Source organism: Bradysia coprophila, unplaced genomic scaffold (assembly GCF_014529535.1).
Source record: "Bradysia coprophila strain Holo2 unplaced genomic scaffold, BU_Bcop_v1 contig_415, whole genome shotgun sequence".
Lineage (NCBI taxonomy): Eukaryota > Metazoa > Arthropoda > Insecta > Diptera > Sciaridae > Bradysia > Bradysia coprophila.
In genome coordinates, this window is record NW_023503670.1 from 880872 (window position 1) to 905224 (window position 24353).

General features: G+C 33.7%; 1 protein-coding gene across 2 annotated transcripts in view; it reads right to left on the reverse strand.

Annotated features, from left to right (window-relative positions):
- Positions 1-24353, reverse strand: part of LOC119082386 (lachesin) — a 48871-nt gene that overhangs the window by 6773 nt on the left and 17745 nt on the right. Inside the window, exons 3-13 of one of the 2 annotated variants that reach the window (XM_037191915.1) lie at positions 19460-19563; positions 15812-15970; positions 15702-15750; positions 12480-12635; positions 12199-12286; positions 11407-11447; positions 11140-11277; positions 1099-1263; positions 808-864; positions 570-641; positions 369-485 (exon numbers count right to left, since the gene is read on the reverse strand). In XM_037191915.1, coding sequence (XP_037047810.1) covers positions 457-485; positions 570-641; positions 808-864; positions 1099-1263; positions 11140-11277; positions 11407-11447; positions 12199-12286; positions 12480-12635; positions 15702-15750; positions 15812-15970; positions 19460-19563 — 1058 coding nt within the window. In that variant the 3' untranslated portion in view covers positions 369-456. Of the gene's footprint in view, positions 1-368; positions 486-569; positions 642-807; positions 865-1098; positions 1264-11139; positions 11278-11406; positions 11448-12198; positions 12287-12479; positions 12636-15701; positions 15751-15811; positions 15971-19459; positions 19564-24353 lie in introns of those variants that run through there. The other variant, XM_037191914.1, reaches the window with a different exon arrangement.

Sequence of the window (24353 nt, forward strand, 5' to 3'; positions counted from 1 at the left end):
CATGAAAAATTGCATTACATCTAACTTCATCTCCGCAATCTAAAGCGCATCACATAAAAGAAAGAAGCAAAATCTAACCGGGTCCGTATCAGTCTAATGTGAATTGTTCGCAACAATAACAAAGGTACAGCGGTAGTCACATTATATGCAAAGTAACCGTCGAGCGTCGGTAACTAACTATTCGGTGTCATTAAATTGAACGGAAAATATGTGCGGACAGAGACTCAAACGTTTTAGGTAAGGACAACTGAATGAATTATGAAGAACGAAAAGCTAATAACGGGTTTATCTTGGCAGAAAGCTATCGCCACCTTTGGAATGTATAAGTCTAAATTTAATGCAGCCTCACATCACTTTAGAAAATATGTTCTGACACATCAGACTAAAAATTTATTTTGTTACAAGCAAAGAAGTTTTGTATGCAGAACGTAGAGTATAAGTATGTATGTACTTCCTTCAAGCGAATCTGACGCTGTGTTCCACTTCTTTACATCGAATACATTATGCATAGCATCCGAAAATATATTACTGAAGTTAATAAAAAAAGTACTGAAAAATCCATCTCTTACCTCCGTCTCTCCATTCTTCCACTCCATAATCTCCCAAAATTTGCGTGTCAGGTTTTCGATGCGGTCTTTTACCTGCAACGAACGGATGAATAAATTTAAAATTGTTATTATTGCTTGATGTAGAAAACAATAAATAATTGAAATGGAAGCATTTTCCTTGCGTTGTTGTAAATACGGTCCATGCCGACAACAGAGTGGATATTTTTTTCCATTTATAAATTAAAAATGACATTCTCACCGTTGGATCGATTCGAATACAGCTCTGTGGTCATGATGGTGGTTGGAGCCGGAATTTCTATAAATGATTTTGAATAATAGAAAATCATTGATCAGTAAATAATAATGATCGCCACAAAAACAGAGAGTAAAAAAAAATTGGAAATTTGCACGTGAACAGAACAGTAAAAAATTCGGTCTATGGTGTGTACATATTTGATGTGCGTGTGAAATGTGAAATTCAATTTACTGTGGTTTCGGTTATTGATGAATAAATAAATTTTCAAATTTTGTTATTTCCATTATTATTTACCATCTAATTTGATGAGTCCGTCCGTTTCACCGAGCGAATTTTTAGCAACGCATCTATAGGAACCAAAATCACCAGGGCCAACGTTACGAATTTTCAATTTCATGTATTTACTATATCCGGTGTTTGACGATGATGTTTCGTATTTATCGCCTGCTCGTGATGCATCTGGTTTTTTTTAATAATACGTGGAAGAAACAAATTTGTGGTTAATATTCATATCTGTGCTTGAATTCGGTGACGAGTTCTGTATGTCTATATCTTATATCTCTGTACATGTTCGCTTGTATATTCCTCGACTTTCAACAAAACACTTTTTGTGATATTTAATAGCCCATGGGAGTTTGGGAGTTTGATGTCACAGTCACGTATATCCGAGTGAATTTGAAATGTAACAGAGAAGTGTCTGGCTTATTAAGAGAGTTGTTAAATTTAATTAAATAATTAATTTATTTGACTCAACGTTTATGATAATTTTTTTTTATTAAATTAAGAAAAATGGGTACGTCGTCGTCGTCGCCAACGACCATAATTCTGAACACGTTTATGGTTGCAGCAATATTAGCGAAGCAAACAAACACGCAAAAAGAGGAACACCCGTTCGAAAGATAAAATTGAAAGAAAGAAAAAACAGTCGCGGGTTGCGACCTATATTTATTCAATTAAACGATAAAGGGGCAATATCCTCTAATTTTTGTAGACAATCAAAATGAAACATAAATTACCATTTGAAAAAGTACATCAAATATCAGAAATAGCATCAGATATGCCATGTTGAAACAAATATGAAAATATTGATACTGCCGTGGGTCTATTAATCCTATCGGAGACGGCAAGTAATACTACAGGCCATGTAGTATTACTTGTGTATATAAAGCTATAGTATATGGCCGGTACCAACGCACTTCAAGTGTGAGTGGTACTTTAAATAGAGTACTGAAACAGGACAGTGTATCAAACAAATGTTGACGCTGTAATTTTTAATACAAAACAGTACTATATTTCGCAGCTGTCACTCGAAGCACTCACGCTTCAGAAACGACGGCGACGAAAGAAATAAGCGATGATCTACTACTAATATGGTCAACATTTGAAGTACAAGATGCTTTATCAAACACTAGGCGATACTTGGAAAAACAGAAGTAAACAAGTAAGCGTATATAACGCGACAGGGCTGGTCAGCGCTAGTTTCATTTTTCGACAATATTTCTACTGTTTTTGGTACAAAAATCACGCAAGTAAAAATGTTATCCACGGCAGCGTAAAATAAACCAGGCAGGAGCGGTTCATTTTCGAAACGTCAAATAAGGGACCTAATACATGGGATGAAAATGAACTCAAATGAACACTGACATAAATTGAAAAATTTTATTCGCAAAATATCGAGGGCTACTAGATTATTCAGGTCCCTAGTCAAACAAGCGCTCCTGCCTGGTTAACTTTACTCTGTCGTGTGTTATCGCATTGCCCATGACTTCAGCAATCATTGTCTTTCAGCTTTCATACTAATTGTGTAAATTCGTGTTTTTACTGATTTCGTAGACAATAGGTTTGTTCCAAGGTCATTTCGAAATGTCAAATTTCATCCACAGAAAGCAACTTAACCTCAACTTTTAGGTTGACGAAAATTTTAACAAAATTTTTTTAAAGAAATTGGTTGACGTTTAGGTTATGTTCATCTTTGTGGATGAAATCGTCGGCGGTCGTATTGTCAAAGTTCGGGTTTACAGTTATTTGGAACAAACCTATAGGTTCTCATGAAAAACCCTCTAAGCAACGCACTTCAAGCATGAGTGGTACTCTAAATAGAGTACTGAAACGGGACAGTGCATCGAACAAAGCTATCATTGTAAAAAAAAATCTGGAAACATTTTTCTTATACGCTTGCAGTGCGTTCCTCTGAGACAAAGTTTGCTAAAGTCATAGGCGAGTTTTACTTGAGTCATTTTGACCGAAAACATATTGTCGAAAAGTTGCGTTAATAGAAAACAAACTGTAGCTATATATTATAGACTGTATCCACAACGGGGCCATAGACTACACCTTCGACGAGCTATTTGCACATCAAATGTTCAAAATCACTTTTTTAAGAGAACAATCCGGAAAGGAAATGAATATGCAACGAGGTTCAACTTAAATTTGTTCCTGCGCACGGAGGATACCTTTTTCCTCAATCTTCGCGAATTTTGTATAACCGCAATCCTGCCTTTTACACCGCCAATAAATGTTTAAGATGGTGAAACTGTATCGTTTGATAATTTGATTAGGTTACAATAGTTCATCGCTTTACTTCAAGTATTCTCTGAAGTTGTTGGATTTACTTTGTATACTCGAAGTAAATTAACAACATTTTGAAATGACTCTACAATAGCCCTATTCACGTTAAAAAAATGTGGTTCAGATCCTTCGGAGGAATGTCGATTTCGTTTCATTATCGGACACTAAACAATTCTCTAGAACATCATAATTGACAAAGAATTGTTTCTGAGTCGCGCAACGCAATCGAAAATGCATGCGTTTCTATGCGTTACCATGCGTTTCTATGCGTTTTCATGTAAACTTTGAATGCGTTGCGCGACTCAGAAACAATTTTTTGTCAATTATGATGTTCTAGAGAATTGTTTAGTGTCCAATAATGAAACGAAATCGACATTACTCCGAAGGATCTGAACCACATTTTTTTAACGTGAGTAGGGCTACTCTACAAAGCTTCTAAAATTATTAGCAAAGAGTCTTATATGACGACGTCGTTGTTATGAATAATGTTTCATATCTGATTTATGTAATATTCTATAATAATGTAGTATGATCGTAGACACGATAGTAACAAAATGGTATAAGAGCCAAATGTTGTGCTGTAAATAAAAAAAACTAGATATAACTTGGCGACGCAATGGTCTTGTATGCCAACGACGTTTTGCTTCTGGGGACTATAAATTATTATTTTCCTTAATCCAAAAGACATTTCCACGTTGAAAGAGAAATATTATGCCGAAGTTTATGGAAGATTCACTTATGTTCTATGCGTTCGATTAACCTGTCGGTTATAATAATTTGATTGATCAGACCTTGTGATGTTCAACATAACGTTCATTTCAAAACTTTTCTCATTATTTTTCGATTTTCGCGTTCAAATCATCCAAATTTTATGAGATAAACTCCCGGTAATATTGATTTCGCATAATTTTAATCGAAAGTATTGATTACATTCATCCACTAAATTATTCATTTTCTTGTTCATCAATTATCTATAAAGTGTGCTTTATGATCTTCTACAGTTCAATCAACATATACGTAACAGGCACAACTTTCCTATCAAACCGTACTCTTCAGCGAATTGTTACACACTCACATAGTGTGTGTATATGTTTCCGTCTTTTACTGCCGAAACCGAATTAAATATTTATGGGTATACCCCGTCAAAAAACGAATATCAGGCTCTGCCAAAAATAAAACTGAAATATACCAGACATTTATTTACACCATAGATTGGATATATATCGAACCCAATGTTTTATTTTCTCTTTCATACACTTCACATGCTGTTCCGAAATTGAATGGTTCTGGACATTCTAAAGCATACTACACAATATTACACATAGTATTCTGTATTATATATATCGAACCGGAGTGAGGAGTATGTGTATTTGTTTCGTTAATAGGATATTGCAGAGTAATTAATAAACTATATAAATAACAACCCAGTTAGCCGAAACCGATTCGCACAGTGTGTGGTTTAGATGTAGCGATAAATAAGTGTGGTAAAGCTCTGGCTTTAACAAATTTCCGGCAGTTTCTAAATTGATCCCTTTAAATAGACTTACAAATCTCTGGTAATGCTAAACATTTACAGCAAACAAACGTTTTATTATTTATACGAATCGCTAATTGTTCGACAGAATTATTTCAAAATGGTTTTTTGCTTTCATAGTCAAATTTAATTCTTATTATTAAATTGGAACAAGAGTTTTCCAGTTTTAGTGCATAAAAGATGCAGTTAGTTTTTGCGTTCTTTTCTCTTTTTTGCGGTCTCTCTTTTTATTCTTCTGGCTGGGGTAAAATCGAATTGCCATCAAGGGAACAAATTTTTCGTTTTATAAGCAAATGAAATATATTTTTATTCCATTGAAGATGCAATGAAAAGAAAAACCATTTCACAACACAAATTTAGATTTGAATAAAATAATCTCAGCTTCATATCTTTATAGTGCGGGCACCGTTCTCGGTTGGTCCTTCACATTGCTCTGGCGCATTTCTTTTTTTTTATTTTGTTCGTTTTTTCTCCATTATATAGTTGTTGTAAAAGGAAAATCTGATTTCTTTCAATTTTTTTTAGCTTTTTTTGCGCTATATGCCAAAGATTATAATCTGATTTCAGAAAGTGAGGGCAAAGGCACTGGGTAATATGCGAGAAAAACTTTTTTTTATGAAATTTGCATTTATATATCAAGAAAGCCTGAAGAAAGAACACTTCATGTATGCTATGGTATCGTACGTAGAAAAAAGTAGATTTTTTTTCAAAAACTTTGGCGGATGTTAAGGTATTATAGGGCAATTATTTTTGGTATGAAAGCGAAAAAAAGAAGGAGTAAAAGCGTGTTCTCTTGTCGGATTTATATGGAAATTGAAATGGATTTATCTTAATCAACTATGATGTTATGAATAGATTGTGGTTAGCTGTGCTGGATTATTTACACTTTAGAATTTGATTTGACGTCAAATCTGATATACAATCCAGAAAGTTGGAGCCGTAGAGAGAACATTACTGTTTATGCATGTAAAGTTACTCGTAATGATAATAACTTACTATGTAATAATAACGAAAAAAATGCGGCATTCATTCATTTCTTCGTACATTATTTGCTATTGAAAGAAGTATAATTTTTGTTTGATCCTTTATAGAAAGGGCGCATCCTATTATACAGTAGCTCTTTTCAGTTCTGACTATGTTTGAGATTTTTTAAAGTTTTAAACGTTATCTATGTTCTGTTCCTAGCCAATTAAGTATTTCCAGGTTATGATATTTTGGCAAAAGATTTTAAGATCCCTTAGCGAATTCAAATTTTGCGCCAAAATATCATGGAATCACTTGGCTGGGAACATCGACGATGTATATCATTTTTGGCTCATAGAGGTGAATTAGTAGCACTCGATGCGGGAGAAGTAATCCTAGAGTTTACGATCTATTTTCAGTTGATACGGATTGAATTTTTTCGTGATTTTTTTTTCACGTATTAGCAGAAACACGAGAAATATGAAACTCGTATATCGGGCATTCTCAAAATATTGTCTCATTTAAAAGATTTTACAAATAGAAAATCTATGAAAATAGCACTTCCCACTCAATTTCACACCCAAATCACATCCACTCTAGAACTCGTTCAGTAACTAAAAATTCGTTACCCAAAGTGAAGATTTTGACATATTTTATATGAAAGAAGTGTCAAAATCGTCACCAGACTTAAGGAAGAGTTTCTGAACGAGCTACTGAACTTAGTCAAATATGTTTTAACGAAGAAAATCGTCGTCAAAGTCGTTAATAGTAACATGAGTCTAGGTTTGTTCCAAGTAACTGTAAACACGAACTTTGACAACCCGAACAACGACAATTTCATCCACAGCAACGCCGCTTAGTGATATTTCATACAAATCGAGCCACGTCGCCTACGCGATTTACACATGAGGTGATGGTTCTGTGGATGAAATTTGACAATTCATATGGCCTTGGAACAAACTTATTGTTTTTGAAACGTCAAATCACCAACACAAAAATTTAGTGTCGGTTGTGAAAATTGTATAATTTCGGTGATTTTGTGCGGAAATGTGCTTTTTGTGTTTTTTTAACAGTTCGCTTATCAGTTGACCCAAAAATTCATCAAAGCCAACGGAATTATAGAAAATTTATTATGGCCAATCATGTAAACAAACAACAATATTGTGGTTTGGTGGGATGTGAGGTTCAAAAGAGATCACACAGTAGAAGTAAAATGTCGGCGGTAATCTTAAAAATTACGTTTTACCGAAAACGTTTTAGTTTAAATGTGTGTACGTTTCCGGTGAAATAAATTAATGCGGAAGCATCCACTTTTGAGGAGCTTTACGTTAACACCTTTAGTTAGGGGGTGTCACATCCCTTATTCTAATACTTGCGAGTAATGCATTAATCAGTTAAGTGTTGGGCGTTCATCCCAATTTCCTTATCTTAGCATCATATCCCCAAGGCGATTGAACGATTGAGTCAAAATAAATGCTAGAACACGAAACACAGCTCTTATGTCCCATTAAAGAAATATTAATCGTTTTCTCACATAAAAATTTCGTTTAAAATCAAATTTATTCACATGCAGCAGACATGGTAAGCATATACAAGCGCTAAGAGTGTAAAATTGAATAACAACCCATAACCTATCCTAATTGTGTAATATACAAAACGTAATTTGCCCTGTTTATAGTGAATGTTATTTCATCGTGTCACGCACCAGTCAAAAGAAACTTTCAAACTTTGTTAATAAAAATAAACTTTTTCTTTATTTTGGGGTTACAGTCATCGATTAGACGACGATTTTGCCAATAAGTTTTTGGGCTATGTATGACGGGGTCGGATAAAGTTTCGTCGATAATAGTCGATTGTAGGACTGAATATCAAAGAATATATCAGTGGAATTCCATCCAAGGGGATGTGATTAAACTGAATCATCAACACCGAAACAGGAAAAGATAAAATCCTGCCTTCAATTTACTTTAGCATCGATTCGTGTGGGCTGCATGTTTCTCTGAAACTGAATTGAGTGTTGCTAAATTTCTTCATTCTTTTTTCTTAAATTTGAAATTTTAGCTGGAGAAGGACACATTTCACTTATTCATCCAACATATCGGCACTGTTGACATGAGTAATTGCATGTGTGCTATCGATGGTCAGCTGAGACTTCCAGCATTTCAGACGTACCCGTTTTAATTACAAAAATTTTTAATAAGTGCGTCTCAGTTGCCTTTGAAACCTGCAAATTTTACCAAATATGAGGGAAAAACTTTGAGCTACTGTCCGCCTCTGCGTAGACTGTCTCCAAAAATAATTTTTTGATTATTGGTAGAGGAAATGTTGCTCTACTGCTAGAACTATTTTGAAGCTTCATCCTTCAAGTATACACGCCTCTATGACTGTTTGAAAATCACGTTTTTTCAACTTTAGCGTGTCTCCGCCGGCTTCACTTGCAGTTAGGGTACCAAATTTATGTACAATTCTTATTAGAATTTCAGGCACTATCGACTGAAACCACAACCAGTTTTCCACCACTCTCTCTCTGTAGACAGGATGGGCTATGCACTAATGTCGCCGACGGTACGGATGAAAATCAAACATTTTTGAGGAACCTTGTTCAGGGCTTCGCTGACTAATAATATCCAAAAACATCAAAAGTGCATCGAAATGCTCATTTACATGACAATGCCGCCCAGTGTAAGAGACATCAAATTGATCAAGCCAGACCGTTGTGCATATCATTGAAGGAAAGAGCAGTGTACCCATGGCTGTAGGTACGCGCTTATATTGTGACATTTTACCATAAATCTCATGGAGGAATCATATTATACAATATGCAATTTTGCCTGTTAATTTTTGGGGTGAGAATAATACACCGCCGAACTCCCGATATCGATTTTTCCGTTATGATGAATTATTATTAGTATTAATAGCAGATATTGGAAAAATTGCATTGTGAAAATCATTTTTTTTCACGTTTTCTATTTATTTGAAAATATGTGCCGCTACGCTTGCGGATATATTTTATTTGTCCATTTTCTTTTGACCATTTGTTTGTAATAATTGCAGCCTAAAACAAATACCAAAGCCACTAATTACCACAAAACACTAATTTGACACACCTCATCAATTATCAAAATTTGAATTAAGCTTTTCCAAACGGCATTTCTATCGCGTAGAAAACATTTAATCTGTTACTTCTTTTGTGGAAAGGTATGGCCTCGGGTATGGCGTTTTGGCGTTACTAAAAGGTTCGGAAAAATCTTGCTTTCTAAAAAACCACTCGTTGCATTATACACTCACGGAATTCTGAAAACCGACAGATTTTCTGTTTTGTGGTTTACTGGTTTTTTGTGAATTTTGCATGCATTTTATATGGAGAAATCAAAAACTCGAGTAAAACAAAGAAACAGAAAATGTGTTTGTTTTCACAATTCCGTGAGTGTACCATTTTCATCATAAGGAATAACTATTTTCTATCGTGTACATCACCGAAAGATCATTTCAATGTTTTACATTAAATTCTTTATTGCAGATTTTCATGCTGAAAGTTATTTTTGGAAATAATTCGTATTTATAATTGCTCCCTCCTAACCACCTCGAAAAAAATTTGCAAATTAAACGAAATAAAAGTAAGTTTCGAAGCAAGTTAATTGTCATCATTTTAAAGAAACAAGAACGATGAAAAACGTTTTGATTTTTTTTTAATATTTAGTAAATTGTAAGCACACGAAATTCTGTTGTCGTCTTTTATCCATATTCCAACCGAAATCCCTTTGAACACATAATTTCCCTGGTTGTATAATATGGGATTAATTTAAGATTAAATAACAGAAGCCTCGACAGAAGGTTTATGATATTCTTGTCAACAATTTCACTGAAATTACATTGACTCACAAAGCACTTTTATATTAGAAATTTAATGTTGGAATTATAACCTCTTAACACAGATCAAGCCATCATGAATTCTTGTCTTAGCGCTTTGAGGTATTTCAAAGTTTTTTGTCGAGATTTGTTTGTAAAAGTCTATATAACAAAGGAAATAGAAAAATTCAGTCGCTCATAAACTGGTAATTACCAGTCGTAAATAGGCTAGAAGAATTTTTCCTTGTTTAATGAGCGATTTGTATTTGCAACGATCAAGGTGTGATAATATGGGGCCTTGGTGAAAATAAAAATTTCAAAAGTTCGAAAGTTCATCTCACATCTGGTCGTGGCGATTTGTGTTGCTTTATGATATTGTAACATATCAGAATCGTTAGGCCGAAAACCCACGATCCATTTTGCGTTAATTTTCTGTGTTTTGATAAAATTGCTCGTGTGTTTTCGGCAATTACAATTGTAAACAATAAAACAGCGAGAGAAAAAATTAGAATCGACATGTTTTCTAATTTGAGAGTTGTTGTGGTTTGTAATTGATTCCACAAATTGTTTAATTGATTGATGCATTGATCAAATGAAAGTCTAGATTAAAAAATCTAGTCTTTCATTTGTTAAACTTGTTAAAGCTGATGACAAAGATGTTGTTGGTTTTAATAAACAGTCGTAATCGATTCAAAATAATTTTTTTCAAAGATTTTGCTGATGGAGTTTGGCAGGCTAATTGGTCTGTAGTTGCTAGCATCTGATGTATCCTTAAGGAATGACGACTGCTTTTGCAATTGCTAACCAGCCTAGTAATCTTCCACAGTTGCTTAGAGTATTTTTTCAACTGTGAAAGTCTATCGTTCCACCTTTCCTTATTGAAGAAATTAAATTGATCTTTGATCAATTTGTTCAGATGGTTAATTTTCTTGTCAATGCTGAGAACATGGTTTCGCTGCCACTGTCAATTTTGTTCTTCATCACTGAACTTCAAAATCTGCAACCATTAATAGCCAATTTCCGATCAACATCTTCACCATATTTTCTTTGTCGTTTTTAATAAAGTCACCTACATACGGTTGAATAGTCTCGTTAGAAAAGAGTGCTATCCAACTCGATCCGCAGACAGCGCGTGTGTATTTTAAGATTGTAACATTGAAAATTTAAACAAAAACTGAAATGATGGCCGTACGGGACAATGAAGTCCTTAGTCCGGATAGATTTTATCGACATGACATTGTCACTCAGCACACGTATACCGAATCTGTATTTAGAAATAACATTTTTTCTTCACTACAACTAAATCGGATACAACATGTGCACTGTGTACGTATATATTGTCAACCGTATCAATAATTCCAAATATCTGAACCGAGATAAATAAATGTAACCGTCTCAATACCTAATTCAGATGAACTCACCCGATATAATCATATCTCCCTTGTCAGTTGTCCAGTAGTTTATTGAAGCTGGATACGCCTCCGTGTGACATTCTAAAGTGACATCTTGACCCTGATAAGCACCTTCCAGTTGATTTGGTATTGACAACATCGGAGGAACTAAACGAGACAAATTTATGTCAGTGAATAATCGAAGCTAAATGTAGATGCCGGAAGTGGAAGCATCATTGTAAACAGTTTGCAATTCAATTCATTATTATTTTCTAATGTCAATGATCAAATACTTACACTGTACCCTCAATTGAACTCGTTTGCTAATCGACGGCGGTCTGGAAATAAATTAAATTTTTTTAAAATGAAAATCGCATTTTAGATGGGAGATAATTTGTTCTTTAAATATTCAAATTGAAAAAGGTTTTTCTGGTGTGAGACGCAAGAGAGAAGTAGCTGAAACTCATAGTGTTAATAACGGTATATCAATGGTATCTTAACATGAATTAGGTTCGATTGTTTTACATGAAATACCGAAACATTGGACTATTGGAACTATTGTTATATCAGTTGATTCTATTCGCAATGTTATCATAAAATCCTTTTTACTCACTACCCCCGGGAAGTGAGTCATTACTTCATTGACATTAACGTTAAAACTCATTTTCCGGAGGCTCAGTGAGTGATTGTCTTTTACATAACAAAGGATAAAAAGATGAAAAGACGAGTTTTTGTGTGTATTTGGTTGATCCGAGGCGAAGCCGAGCTTTTGAGCTTAAAGTCACTGTTATTGTTATAAGTCATTTTCGACGGGGAAAACAAAAGTGTTTAAAAGAACTTTCGTAATTCTTGGGAACTTTGTGGTTGTATCCCTCGTCTTCGGCTTCAAGGAAGGACGGAATCTATTATTAAAAGGCGATTCTTAGTAGATTTAGCCTGTGATTTAGTCGAAAACGACGTAGCTTGATTTTGTTGATAAATTACAGAATGAGCTAAAGGGATGTCAAAAATCATTATGTGTGGAATTCCCAATTTTATTTAGGAAGAGTATGTTCTAAATACTGCGATATATTCATTCAAAATACTTACACTCCATTCGATGCTACACATAAGTACGCTGCCATATGTAATCGGCTAACTTTTGTGATTAGTAGCATTTCGCCATCGACGACATTTACTGTGTGAATACAAAGGAATCATTATCGTAAAATCGAAATACTTTTTGATGATAAAATCAAAAAACCAAATCGATTTCATTTTCGCTGTGCATTTTACCATCAAAATATTTTCCAATTGCCTGTGCTTTTAACATGCATGCATAACATGGAAAATTTTTTCCATATAAATTAGTTTTTCTACTTTCTATTTACCATTTTCACCAGCTATGGACATTTCATCCCCATCTTCGCGTCGCCACATCACGTACGGATCCGGATACCCCCTAGCTTTGCACATTAAACTAACATTCGTACCTTCTCTTACCACCATATCGTTGCTAGTCATTGATTCGATGATTACGGGCGGAACTGCAATATAAATAGATATTTATGTTGTTGTCGTGCAGTACCCATTCATGTATGTATGTGTACACCATACTAACAAGAACAAATTTAAGATGAAAATCGGTTTTTTAAACCAACATAAATAAAAATGGAATCGAACATCCTCTAATCGATCTACATTCATGTGAGACCAGCGGATCTGACAGTCCGATATAAATCTTTGTAAAGTGAAAAATATTTCTGAATAAAAACACAAGTTTTCTTTGTTCAAAATGATTGGTTATATGAATAGTTATCATGACGATGGAATTTATCGCTCGCTCACTCATATTGTTGAGAGATAAAATATTTAACGAACAAGTGATTCATTGATTTTTTCCTTTGGCGATGAATTGATGTAGAAATTTGATACATTTATAATATTCTACAAAATGTCTGGCATCATGCCAGGCCGTTATAAAATTTGACTAGAGGTGGGTATTTGTTAATTTATGGATGATAGAACAAACTCGGTGTAATATGCATACAACATTATACATAAAACATACACCAGTGTGTTGCCCATGTGCATAGATTATTTACTATGGCGATTTTCGAGCTTTTTTTTATCATTTAATAAAAAATCCATATCCGCCGTAATTGTACTTCAAGTTCAGGATTATTTATTACGGAAAAGAGGCTTTCAGCACATTTATTCCGTTCACTAAATATATTACCGACTACCAATTAAAGGACAAAATTTGTATTTTGTCGTATGTATTGAAATTCACGTAACCGTGAGATTATTGCTTTCAGCATTACGAATTAGTTTTCATTAATTTGTTTGCATATTTTCACGAGGAAAATTGTTGTGAATTTTTGCGAAAAAACGTTCCCCCATGTGTATTTTAATCGGATTGTTTACACGTCGAGTGTGCTTGTTAACGCTTCTTTGGGGATAATCAATCAAGGTAATGTCTTTTGTATTGACCGAGGTTGGCCAAGTAACGTTGGTGAAAACATTGGTTTTTCTCCACTTTTATTGTATTTTTTGCATCAAAATATCTTTGATTTCGATGAAAGTCTAGCGCTAATACCGCTGTTGTGTGAAATAATAACTTCAAAATAATCCCATTCAATCCCAAAAGTGATTTAACCTTCGCTTAATCTTTACTATTTCATCAAAATTTATACATAAAATTGAGTTAGAAATACTCTGAAGTAGAGGGCTCGAAACAGATCGTTCTGACCTGATCTGAATCTGAAAAAAGGCGATCTGATAATTTCAGATTTAGATCCAGATCTCTGGCGGCTTGATCTGATCTGATCTGAAATCTGAAAATTGGAAGCAGATCTGATCTGATCACAGAATTGAAAATTTGAATCTGGAAATTTTCGGATCAATCTGAAATCTTAAAATCAGTATGACTAAACAAATGATAATTTATTAGAAATTCTTGAACTGCTGGGACCCGCGAGTGCAGGTGAACTAATAAAATCAAATGTCATTCTATAAAATCAAAAATATATCTATAATAGTAGCAAGTTTTGGAATTTCAAATTTTATTCTTGGGACGTCAGATCTTTCAGATTGAAACAGATCAGATCAGATTCAAGTCTTCAAATTTCAGATCAGAATTAGATCAGATCAAAATTTTCAGATCAGATTCAGATCGGGTAAATTTCAGATCAATCTGGGAAAAAATCAGATTGATCTGATCTGTTCCGAGCCCTGCTCTGAACCCACGACGTGGTTGTACACTTTTAACTAGAGCAGTTACACAAAAAAACTAACATTTAAGAATTTGAAAAAACTGATCCTCTTAAATGCATCAGCATAACCCAGCTCTATCATTATTCGATTACGAGGGGCACCCTAAAAGTTTCGGGAATCGGGTATTTCCGACGCATAAAAGTATTTAATTTGAACATATTCGTAAATTTCAACATTTTTTAAGTAAAATGACGTCTTAACATCGTAAAAAAAAGATTTTGATATGAGTTGAGAAACATTTATAAAAAGGCTTGTCGGCCATTTTTGAAAATGGACGAATTCATTTTCTGAAGTGCTGTTCGTTTTTTATTTTTTCTTAAATAATTATTTTTTATTAAAGTATTTTTATGTTCTCATGTAAAGTATGGTCCATCTAAATGGTAATAAGTCATATACGCGGCCTTCAAATGTTGACACTTCGTAGTAATGCGATAAATTAAAAACACCTACTGCTGACGGATTCAGAGCTCCACAGATCTGCCTCAAAAACAGGTTTTGATAATTGAAAGTACTTTGCTGTTGCATTGGACTCTCAGCTATCAGAAAAGTCATAATTCATGTGAAATAATTTGATATACGCAGATAAAACCAGTTTGGTCTTAGTCAGTGTCCCTTGGCAAATTTCCGAGAACTTATATTTTTACTGTATTTTTTTCGATTATAAATTCCTCACTTTTACTCAAAGCAAATTAACCAAGAAACAGCCACGATATAGGCCTTAAGGCACAAAAAATGTGATCTCAAAGTGAGACTTCAGTATCAGGCTTTTTCGTGATTTAAATTTCTCGGCCTTAATATCTCAGAAGCGGAAAAACCTTCTGCCTGGAAAGGGATGGACTTTTATAACTGAAACATAAGCTATTGTTTCACTAGGAAACATGTCATGTTATATCTCAAATTTTAGAAATAAACTGATCCATTTTGTAGGGCCGCTCTCGCATTGAAATTGCATGTGAATCTAATTCTTTCGATTTTTCCCGAAATTTCTGATGAAATCTGTTAGGATTCCTTAGATACATATTTTTAGGATTCTTTTATCGAACTATGCTGGTATTACATCGATACTGAGACCCAAACAACAGAAACCCTGGTCTAAACTTGCCAAAGTCGTGAAATTTTAGTTCAATTTTTAATGATAAGCCCTAATGTCTGAGTACACCCTTTTTTCGAACTGAGTTGGCTATTTACCTTAAAAAATGTTGAAATTTACGAATATGTTCAAATTAAATACTATTATGCATCGGAAATACCCGATTCCCGAAACTTTTTGGATGCCCCTCGTATTAATCATTGTTGGGGATTAATTGTAATTAAAAATTAATAAATGTATAACTTACCCACAACCTGTAGATATCCTTTTCGTGATCGCATTGGATCAGTATTGACCTGCAACGAATTTACTTCATTTTAAAATCTATTCAACGTTAATCACATCTGTTGCATTTACTTGACACATGTACCATCCTCGATCGCTTTCTTCTACTTCTCTTATATGTAAGTACCATGATCTATGATCGTTAAAGGTTAATGTTACTCTAGAATTTTGCGTTATCACATTATGATGGATCGATAAAATTGTTTGGGTGTCGACACGAACCCACGCAACCTGTTGAAAGTTAGAAGAATTTTGTATTATTTACTCGTTAAATTGAACTTGTTGATTTCTAAACGACTTAACGGATTGATTAACAGATAAAAATACTTGTGGATTTGGACCAATATTGTTTACTACGTTAACCACCAATTGAAGAGTAGAATCTAACCGTTTATAAACAGCAACGACAAGAATAAGCGATACGTACGACAAAACGAACGAAGTAAAAGATTTTGTATCAAACCCTCAACAAAAAGAAGTAGTAGATTCATATCGCAATTAGTCTGTCGTTTCTAACACTCAAAATTTTGAAAATATTTCATTTCAGCCTGCATTTTTCTCTGTGTATTCATGGTGATCTGGTTTCAGTTTAATCGCAATATTTAAAAACAGAAAAGTTTTGCAGAAGTCATAAATTAAAGAATAATAAAGAAAACAAAGAAAACATCCTAAAACAAACATTTGGTTCTTTTGCAACTGCATTATATCAATGACGAGACCTACGAGTACAAGTGTTTTATTGTGAAATATATTTTTTTTTGTTTAAACTCCAGACAATTTCAGTTAGAATTGGTAGTGGAACAACAGAACTACAGACAATTTTCGACGTTTTATCTGTACACACTCCACTTTTTCATTTGGAATTGTTTGTGTTTTTTTTTATATTTTTGTTCGTTCGTAGTGTTCAATTCTAATCACGTACATATCCGTTCTGGCCATTGATTTGGTTTTTGTTCTTTTCCTTTACGTATAACCGATTGTGTAGCCATAATGTATTATATTGGCAGTAAAGGTAATCGATAGGATTCGGTTAAATTTTTCAATTTGAATTATGTCGATAAACGAATGGAAAATGTTTTTAACGTGTCTGAAAAGAGGTTTCATGCACCATCACACCGATAGTAACATCACTTCGTTCGCGATAATAATTATTTCATAAAAAAAAGGTTCCCAAAATCAATACTTGGGAGATATTGTGTATAAGTTTGAGTGTTGTTTGTACACAACCATTTCGTTAGCTGAAAATCAGATATACGGGGCACGTTTCAATTCGAAGAGTGAAAATTTATAGAATTTGAGTAATCCGCCTTCGGCGATCTCATGGGATAGAATTTTGTTTTATTTTCCTTCTTTTTTTTTGTTTTACGAACAAAATAGCAACCACATCGAACATGAACAGTTCACAAAGTTTATTTTAGCTTTTTTCCTCTGTGTTACTAAAACGTTTTGTAATTTGTTGTTTTGGTTGAAAATTTATTTATTTTACAGAAAATAACATGAAATATACACGTTGCGGTTAAAAAATATGAGAAAAACAAAAGTTGTTCGATGTAGAACTAGGTATCCTGCAGGCTACAACGACTCACAAAGTCAGACATTCAGTCAATAGACAACAAATATCTGTTATTTGTTCGTCTCTTTGAGTGAAAATTCATCATACTTGTAACTAAAACATGAAGCTGGAATCCATTAGTTCAATATTAGGAATACTCTTTTTCAGCTGACAGGTTTAGGGTGTCCTCAGTTTTGTATGAAATCATGAAATGTTAAGTAAATTTGTTTTTTATCTTTACAAGAGATATCCTTCATAAGTTAAGGAATAGGATGATAGGATACGATACATAGGATAGTGTAAGTGGAGAAGGAGTGTAGGAGTGCACCCTTGTAATTGTTGCTAGTAATAAAATTGCTTCATAAATCACCTGTCTCGTTCTAACGTCTCTAGCTAATTCGAGCAATTATTTGCCACTACTTTTTGTTATTTTAACCAATTAATCAACAAAAACAAAACTATAAACTCGAGTCAATTTCTAGATTAAACTTTTGGCATTCCCAGCTTTCTTTGTAAAATGATAATAAAACTTTTCACTGAAGGGTTTGTGTAGTCATGGAAATCTTATTGATTTCCGGTTCAAATTTTGTTAGACATCTCATTAAAAAGTAAAACCAGCAAATTTTCGTAAATTATAACGGGTCCAGAATTCCGAAAGCAATACTTTATTATTTACAATCGTGTTATCTTATACGAAGAATTGTATTTTTACTGATCTGCTGTGACTTGCCGATGTAGCGCTAATGGAAATTAGGTTTTCTTCTCGGGAATCTGACGAAAGAAAAATCCCGGTCGTTGCGAAAATATCTCCTTTTAAAATAAGTTTATGAAACAATAAATAGTGAATTGTTCACTGAGGGGAAACAAGTTGGATATTTCATTTCGAGGGGGTTGTCAGAGCGTAGCGAGCCCGAGAAAATGAAATTTCTTACTTTTTTCCCGAGGTTAGCAATGTTAACTTAACATGTCGTTTTTCACGGCTTCCAAAATTTCAGTTGAGAATAGAAAATAACTATTTCTCGCCTACGTTGTGAATTACACGAAAATGGAAGCATCTTTTAGATTAATGATTTTTTTCAGTGTTTCTTAATGTAAATGCAAAAGAGAGCGGACAGCGGAAAATGTATTCGCTTCGCTTTATTGGGAAGTTGTTGAATCGGTTGTGTGGTTTGTTATCACAGTAGATGCGACCATTAGTCCTACAAAACTTTAGCCGGTGATAATCAAAGACTGAAATCAGTGATGTTTTATTTTTTATTTTCGTTGCGAGCTATTATTAAGAAATTAAATGGTTCGTTTACTGAATTTAGCAATCACAAGCGAAGCGAGTGTTTTTTTTTATTCGTTTCTGTGATTGAATAAACTGTATACTTCAATATATAATAATTACCTAAAATTCCTCAATTATTTAGTCATTTTATTGACTTTTTTACTTCCAAGACCACATATTGAACAACTTCAGGATTTTTTGGCTGTTTTCGACTGATCATTCTTAAGATTCACGAACAAATAGTAGGAAACACCTTTAACACAAATTTTGTGAATTTTCGGGAATTTTGAGGAAATAGGCCCTGTTTCCCAATGAAGACAAAGCAATGTCATAGTAGTATGGGCTGAACGTCATAATTTATACCTTCGTGAGTTTCCGAGTATTAATGGTGTTAAAGGTTGATTCCTACTATTTGATACAAAATCGGTTTCTTCATTAGATTTAACAAATTCTCTCTACCTAGGTGAAATAATAGCAGTGAAAAGTGCTATTATTTCGCCGTCTGTAGATAAAATAGCGTATTCACCTCTGTCCAAATGTTTATTTAGACACTTGGGGTTATAACATTCGCCTTCGGCTCATGCAATAACTCCCCAAGTGTCTAAATAAACATGTGGACAGAGGTGAATAATCTACTATTGTCATTGACAGATGCTTAGCTCTTTTTGAAAATTATCTTGTTTTTCCTTTTACTGAATCCAATCGAGGATTGAGCATACTTTAACCTCAATTAAACAGTAATGTTGGGCAAGGTAAAGTATAGTCTGTATAAAATCTGTTACTTCATTCGTTCTGCTCATCACTTATTTATAGAAGATTAAAGTAATTGTCAACAATTTTTCATTCAACCTTTTGATCAAAAGTTAATTGAACAAATTATGCAGGCCACACCACTTACCTTATAGTTTTTTAAATTATCTACAACACAGCCAAGCAAAGCATCTCTGCCAATAGTTACTGTTATGTTAGGAATCGGTTCAGCAAATCTCGGAAAACTAAGTTCTGAAACGATATGCAAAACAGTTGTTATTATGCTTTATATGCAAAGTGTATAAAGTTCAAATAATAAAATCAAAATACGAAGAAAAAAAAATGTAAATAAGAAATTTTCATTGGATAAAATAAAAAACACTTGAATTATAATGCTGAGAGGATCAAGTCAAATCAATCGCACATTATATGCTCAATATGCCAGCAACCTTTTACCATATCCCCTCGACTTAAGGTAGCGATCGATAATTTAAATTATTGTATATAGTCTTCACAGCGAAAAAGAAAATACGATTCACGCATCACTTCTTTTTTACCTTTCTATTTGAATGATAAATATAAAGTACAATTTACCTTCTTTCATTTTAATACAGCAATTTATTATATCATTCATAAAGGGAATATATGTATGGATGGTGAATATACATTGTATATATAAGTTTGAATGACATCACCCTAAATACCCATCATCATAAAACACATTTTAGTAAAATTGTTTTATTATTTGGGATACGTCTATCGTTCGCTGTGTGAGAGAGAGCCAGTCAACTTTTTTTTAAGTCTTATGATAGGCAGTGAATATCACGGAAGGATTTTTTTCCAAAAAAAAAAATGAAGAGGACATTTCATTTAATGGGATAAAGAAGAGAAGATTAGAATGGCGAAGATTTCGTTGTTGTTTGTTTTTTTTTTACTCCTCTGTGTATGGATCGGAGAAAAAAACGTCTGCTGAATATAGAACGTTGTTTTGGTAGGAATTATGATGGGATTAGACATTATGATTTTTATGTTCATAAACATGTCATGACTTACAATGGCATTGACGTGGTGGATAAATGTTCTTGCAACATTTAAATAACACGGGATTATCAACAATCGAGAAAAGGTTAATGTATACAAGGCTGTGAGTTAGAGTGACATTAATTTGATGTAACTCGCAACCGATGAAGCATGACAAAAAACGACGATTTAGAAGGAAAAAAATCGTTATTCGCCCATTACGTGTCGCCGGATTTTTAAATAGACTTTTAACAAATGGTGTCCACCAATCCAGAACCATAATGAGAAGATTGCAATACATAAATCATGAAATTGTTTCCCACATTAATCAACACTTCATTTGGGCCCGGTCAATGGATCGTCAACCCGCTCACGTTTTACTAATTTCGATGCATTCGTAAAGAAATTAGTACACTTCATCAGTAGTAATAAATTAACGTCAAGCTAAGATTGTACTATTCATACCAATAAAGGTGTTTTTTGAAAAAAAAAAAAATAATAATCAAAAAAACATTTACGATTTACACCACTTGCACTGACTTATAGCATCCTTCCCAGGATGGCTGCATTATTAACGCCAGCAATACTGAGAACAATTGGGAACCGTTTTTGCATAAATTCTGTGAAAAATTAAAAAATATGGTTTTTCTCGTACCATTTTTTACACACTAGAAGGTCAACGAATCTTTAACCCGGTGAAACTTTACGTCGAGTCTATATTCGTTTGAAAGCTCTTGAAATTCCCTTTAAAATGAGCTACGACACGACTATATTGCTTCCCAGTCACAGATTTCACTAAGCTTTAAATCCAGAAAAATTCTCAAAAAGTCATGGTCGGGAGCACTTCTTGTAATTTTTCATCGGTGAGTCAAATTTTTTTAAATTTTAAAGTATGTCAAAGTATGTGAAGCCGGTCTCTACGAGTAATTATCATATACACTTAACAAATTTTTTTCCACACTGTCGCCAGAACTGATCTCACTATAGCTTTGGGACCAAAAAGTCGGTTTTCAAAGGTGCGCATGGCTTCGAACTTAAAATTTTTTTTTTTGGTATTTTCATGATCAGGGGATTTTCTAATATTTAAGCACTAGTGCGTAAATTGACGTCTGTAAAAACTGAGTATTCCACTGCAGTACATAAAATCTTGTTGCTAACACGTTAGTAAATGTTCTGACATCTCTTGCGCAAAACATTCCATTTACTAACTTGTTAGCAAAATAGCTATTTCCAGTCATCTGTCAAATTTGAACCAAAAATATGAAACTTGACTAAAATTTTATTATTTTGGTTCAAAAGTGCGCATAAATGGAATTGCGTTAAAAGTTTGCCGAACAAACAGCTGCATATTCGTGCTTTAAACTTGACAGATCTTTTAACGCATTCTTTGTTTTTTTTTTCAGTTTGAAACAGCACAAAGCCCTTCACCAGCGCACTTCAAACATAAGTGACAGAGTAATAGGGTATTGAAACTTGACAGTGTGCCATACAGTTGTTTAACACTGTAAAACCATTTCATACAAAACAGTACTCTATTTGGCAGCTGTGTTCACTTCACGCAAAAATGATTATGGTCGACAGCAGCCAAATAGAGTACTATTTTGTATGAAATGGTTTTTTTAATGGTGTTTTAAAGTTGTGTGACACACTGTCAAGTTTCAGTACCCTATTTAGAGTATTTTAAGAGAGGTAAAATTAACAACGTTGAGGATGCTCTTAGTTTCTTTCACATGAAACTAATGCACACGAACAATAACTAATCTAAGAATCCTATTCCCTCTTTCAAAATATATGAAGTTTTCTTTTCAAAATCGTACGCATCCAGAAATACAGCAGACTGTCATCTGTCACAACAAAATAATCGAGAAGATCTGACTGTCTTTCTATAGTAAAGTTAGTGAAGTAAAAGATTTCATTTGATCAAACGAAGTAATAGAAACGATAATAATGCTTGTTAAATCGACAACAACATTTTTTCTAGTTGGTCGATCTTTTTATCAGAACAGAGCACAGCGTATAAGTTCCTATCCGGAAGTTCAACAGAAATTCTTTTTACAAAAGAAAAGTGAAAAGAAAATTTCCTTAGGAAAATCTAAGAACACGTTCATAAGGTCCATATTTGTACCTATGTTACTTTTCTTCATTTCAGAACTTCTGCCCGTACGTGATGGTATTCCAAAGGAAAATGTCTTTGATGTGAAAAGTTTTAGTGTGTCCAAATAGTATGTTGTGTTACAAGTATTGTAATGTTGATTTTTTCAGCACTAGACGCAAGTTTTCCGTACGAGCGGAGCGAGTAAGGAAAATTGGGTCGTGTGCTGAAAAAATCTCATTACAATACGTGTAACACATCATGCTTTGTGCCAACCGAGAATTGAAATAGACAAATGCCCAAAAAATCATAATTTTCATGGTAAACAATCACTCTTCAAATTTGATCGATCACATTGCTTTGCATTTTCTAAAACGAATGTTGTAATAACTCATACAAATTCCATAACAACACTGCTTTGAGTGTTGAAATATCCCATCAAACGGGTGCTGAAATAAGTCACTTTACAACACTAAAATGAGTGCTGAAAAGAGTCGTATTTCAATTCTCGGGGGCACAAACATTATATCAACATGCGGATTATACATACCGCAGGCAGATTATTATTATGAATAATGTAAGGTCGGTTACTAAGTTTTAAAAAAAACTGTAAAGAATGTACACGTATGTATGAATCCTACAAGGAAATCTGCCCTGTTAATAGCATTTTTAATCTTGTAATCAAATTCTAATGTACACACATTTCTTTTTGCTAGCGCTAAAGTAAACCATTATTTAATTTCCTCTAAAAACCATGAATTATTTAAGTAATTTTTATTTCTTGGTGGCACAGCAGTCACCAGCCTCCCAGCTAAAACGCTTAATTTTCATTTCCTCTCATTTACGTTGATAAACAATGAAATGCCAGCTTAAGATTTCTTTCCATTATTCTGTATAATACTAATCTTCACCTGTCGTAGGTTCGTTTCAAATATAGGACAACATAAATAATGTGGCTTTTCTGGTAAATGTTATGTGATGAAAATGATTAATGGTTTTTCTTAATGCTTTTAGAAAACATTGAATATAAACGCATTTTCTTGCTCGAAAATGAGTTGAAATTAATATTTATTAAACTTAAAAAGAAAAAGATAAATTCTAAGAGCTTTCCCTTTAAAAATTATATGAAAACTTTAGTTCATTAGGTTCGCTTTTCGGTCTCAAAATTTTTGAAGAAACTAAAATTTCATAAAAGTTTTGGATTGTATGAATAAATACTTTTGGAGTTCTGGAATATACCGGAATATACTCTTCATTGTTCATATTATACCATATTACATAGATGATTCAGTTGATTTTCTGGAATGTGTCTGTTAGTTTATTACGGCAGAAACTTCTGTAAAGATTGACTTTCATTTGCATTAATGAACTGTGATAGACATTCGTTATTAAGAAGTTAACTGAAATGTTGTTTGTTTGTTACACAATAATACTGTTGTGGAGTTAACGAACCGCAACCACTGCCAGTTATGTTTAATGATCATTTCAACAGAATAGATAGGTCAATTTACTTCAGCTGTGTTTGTGGTCTCTCACTGTGATTCAAATATTTAGGATTCATCGTTGTGTGAAAAGCATCTAAACGAATTTCTGGTAAATTTCTGGGGAAATTTTCAATGAAAGCGAAGCTGAAGCCAGAGAATCCGAAACAGAAGATCCTATGGATCAGCACCTACAAGATTAACAGGGGATATTTGTGATTTTTAGCCCCGTACGAAGTACTGGGGGCTTATAAGATTAATATGCCGTTTGTAACACGTCGAATTGGAAGCAGACAGTAAGGGCAAAGCATTTGGTTATGTTCATAGATGACGAATCCGCAATAAAAAAAATGTCCGTCCGTCCGTCCGTCCGTGACCCCTCTAGCTAGAGTAAATCGCAACCTTTTTTCAAAATTCTTTTTTTCCCCGATTGGTATCGACAAAAGTAA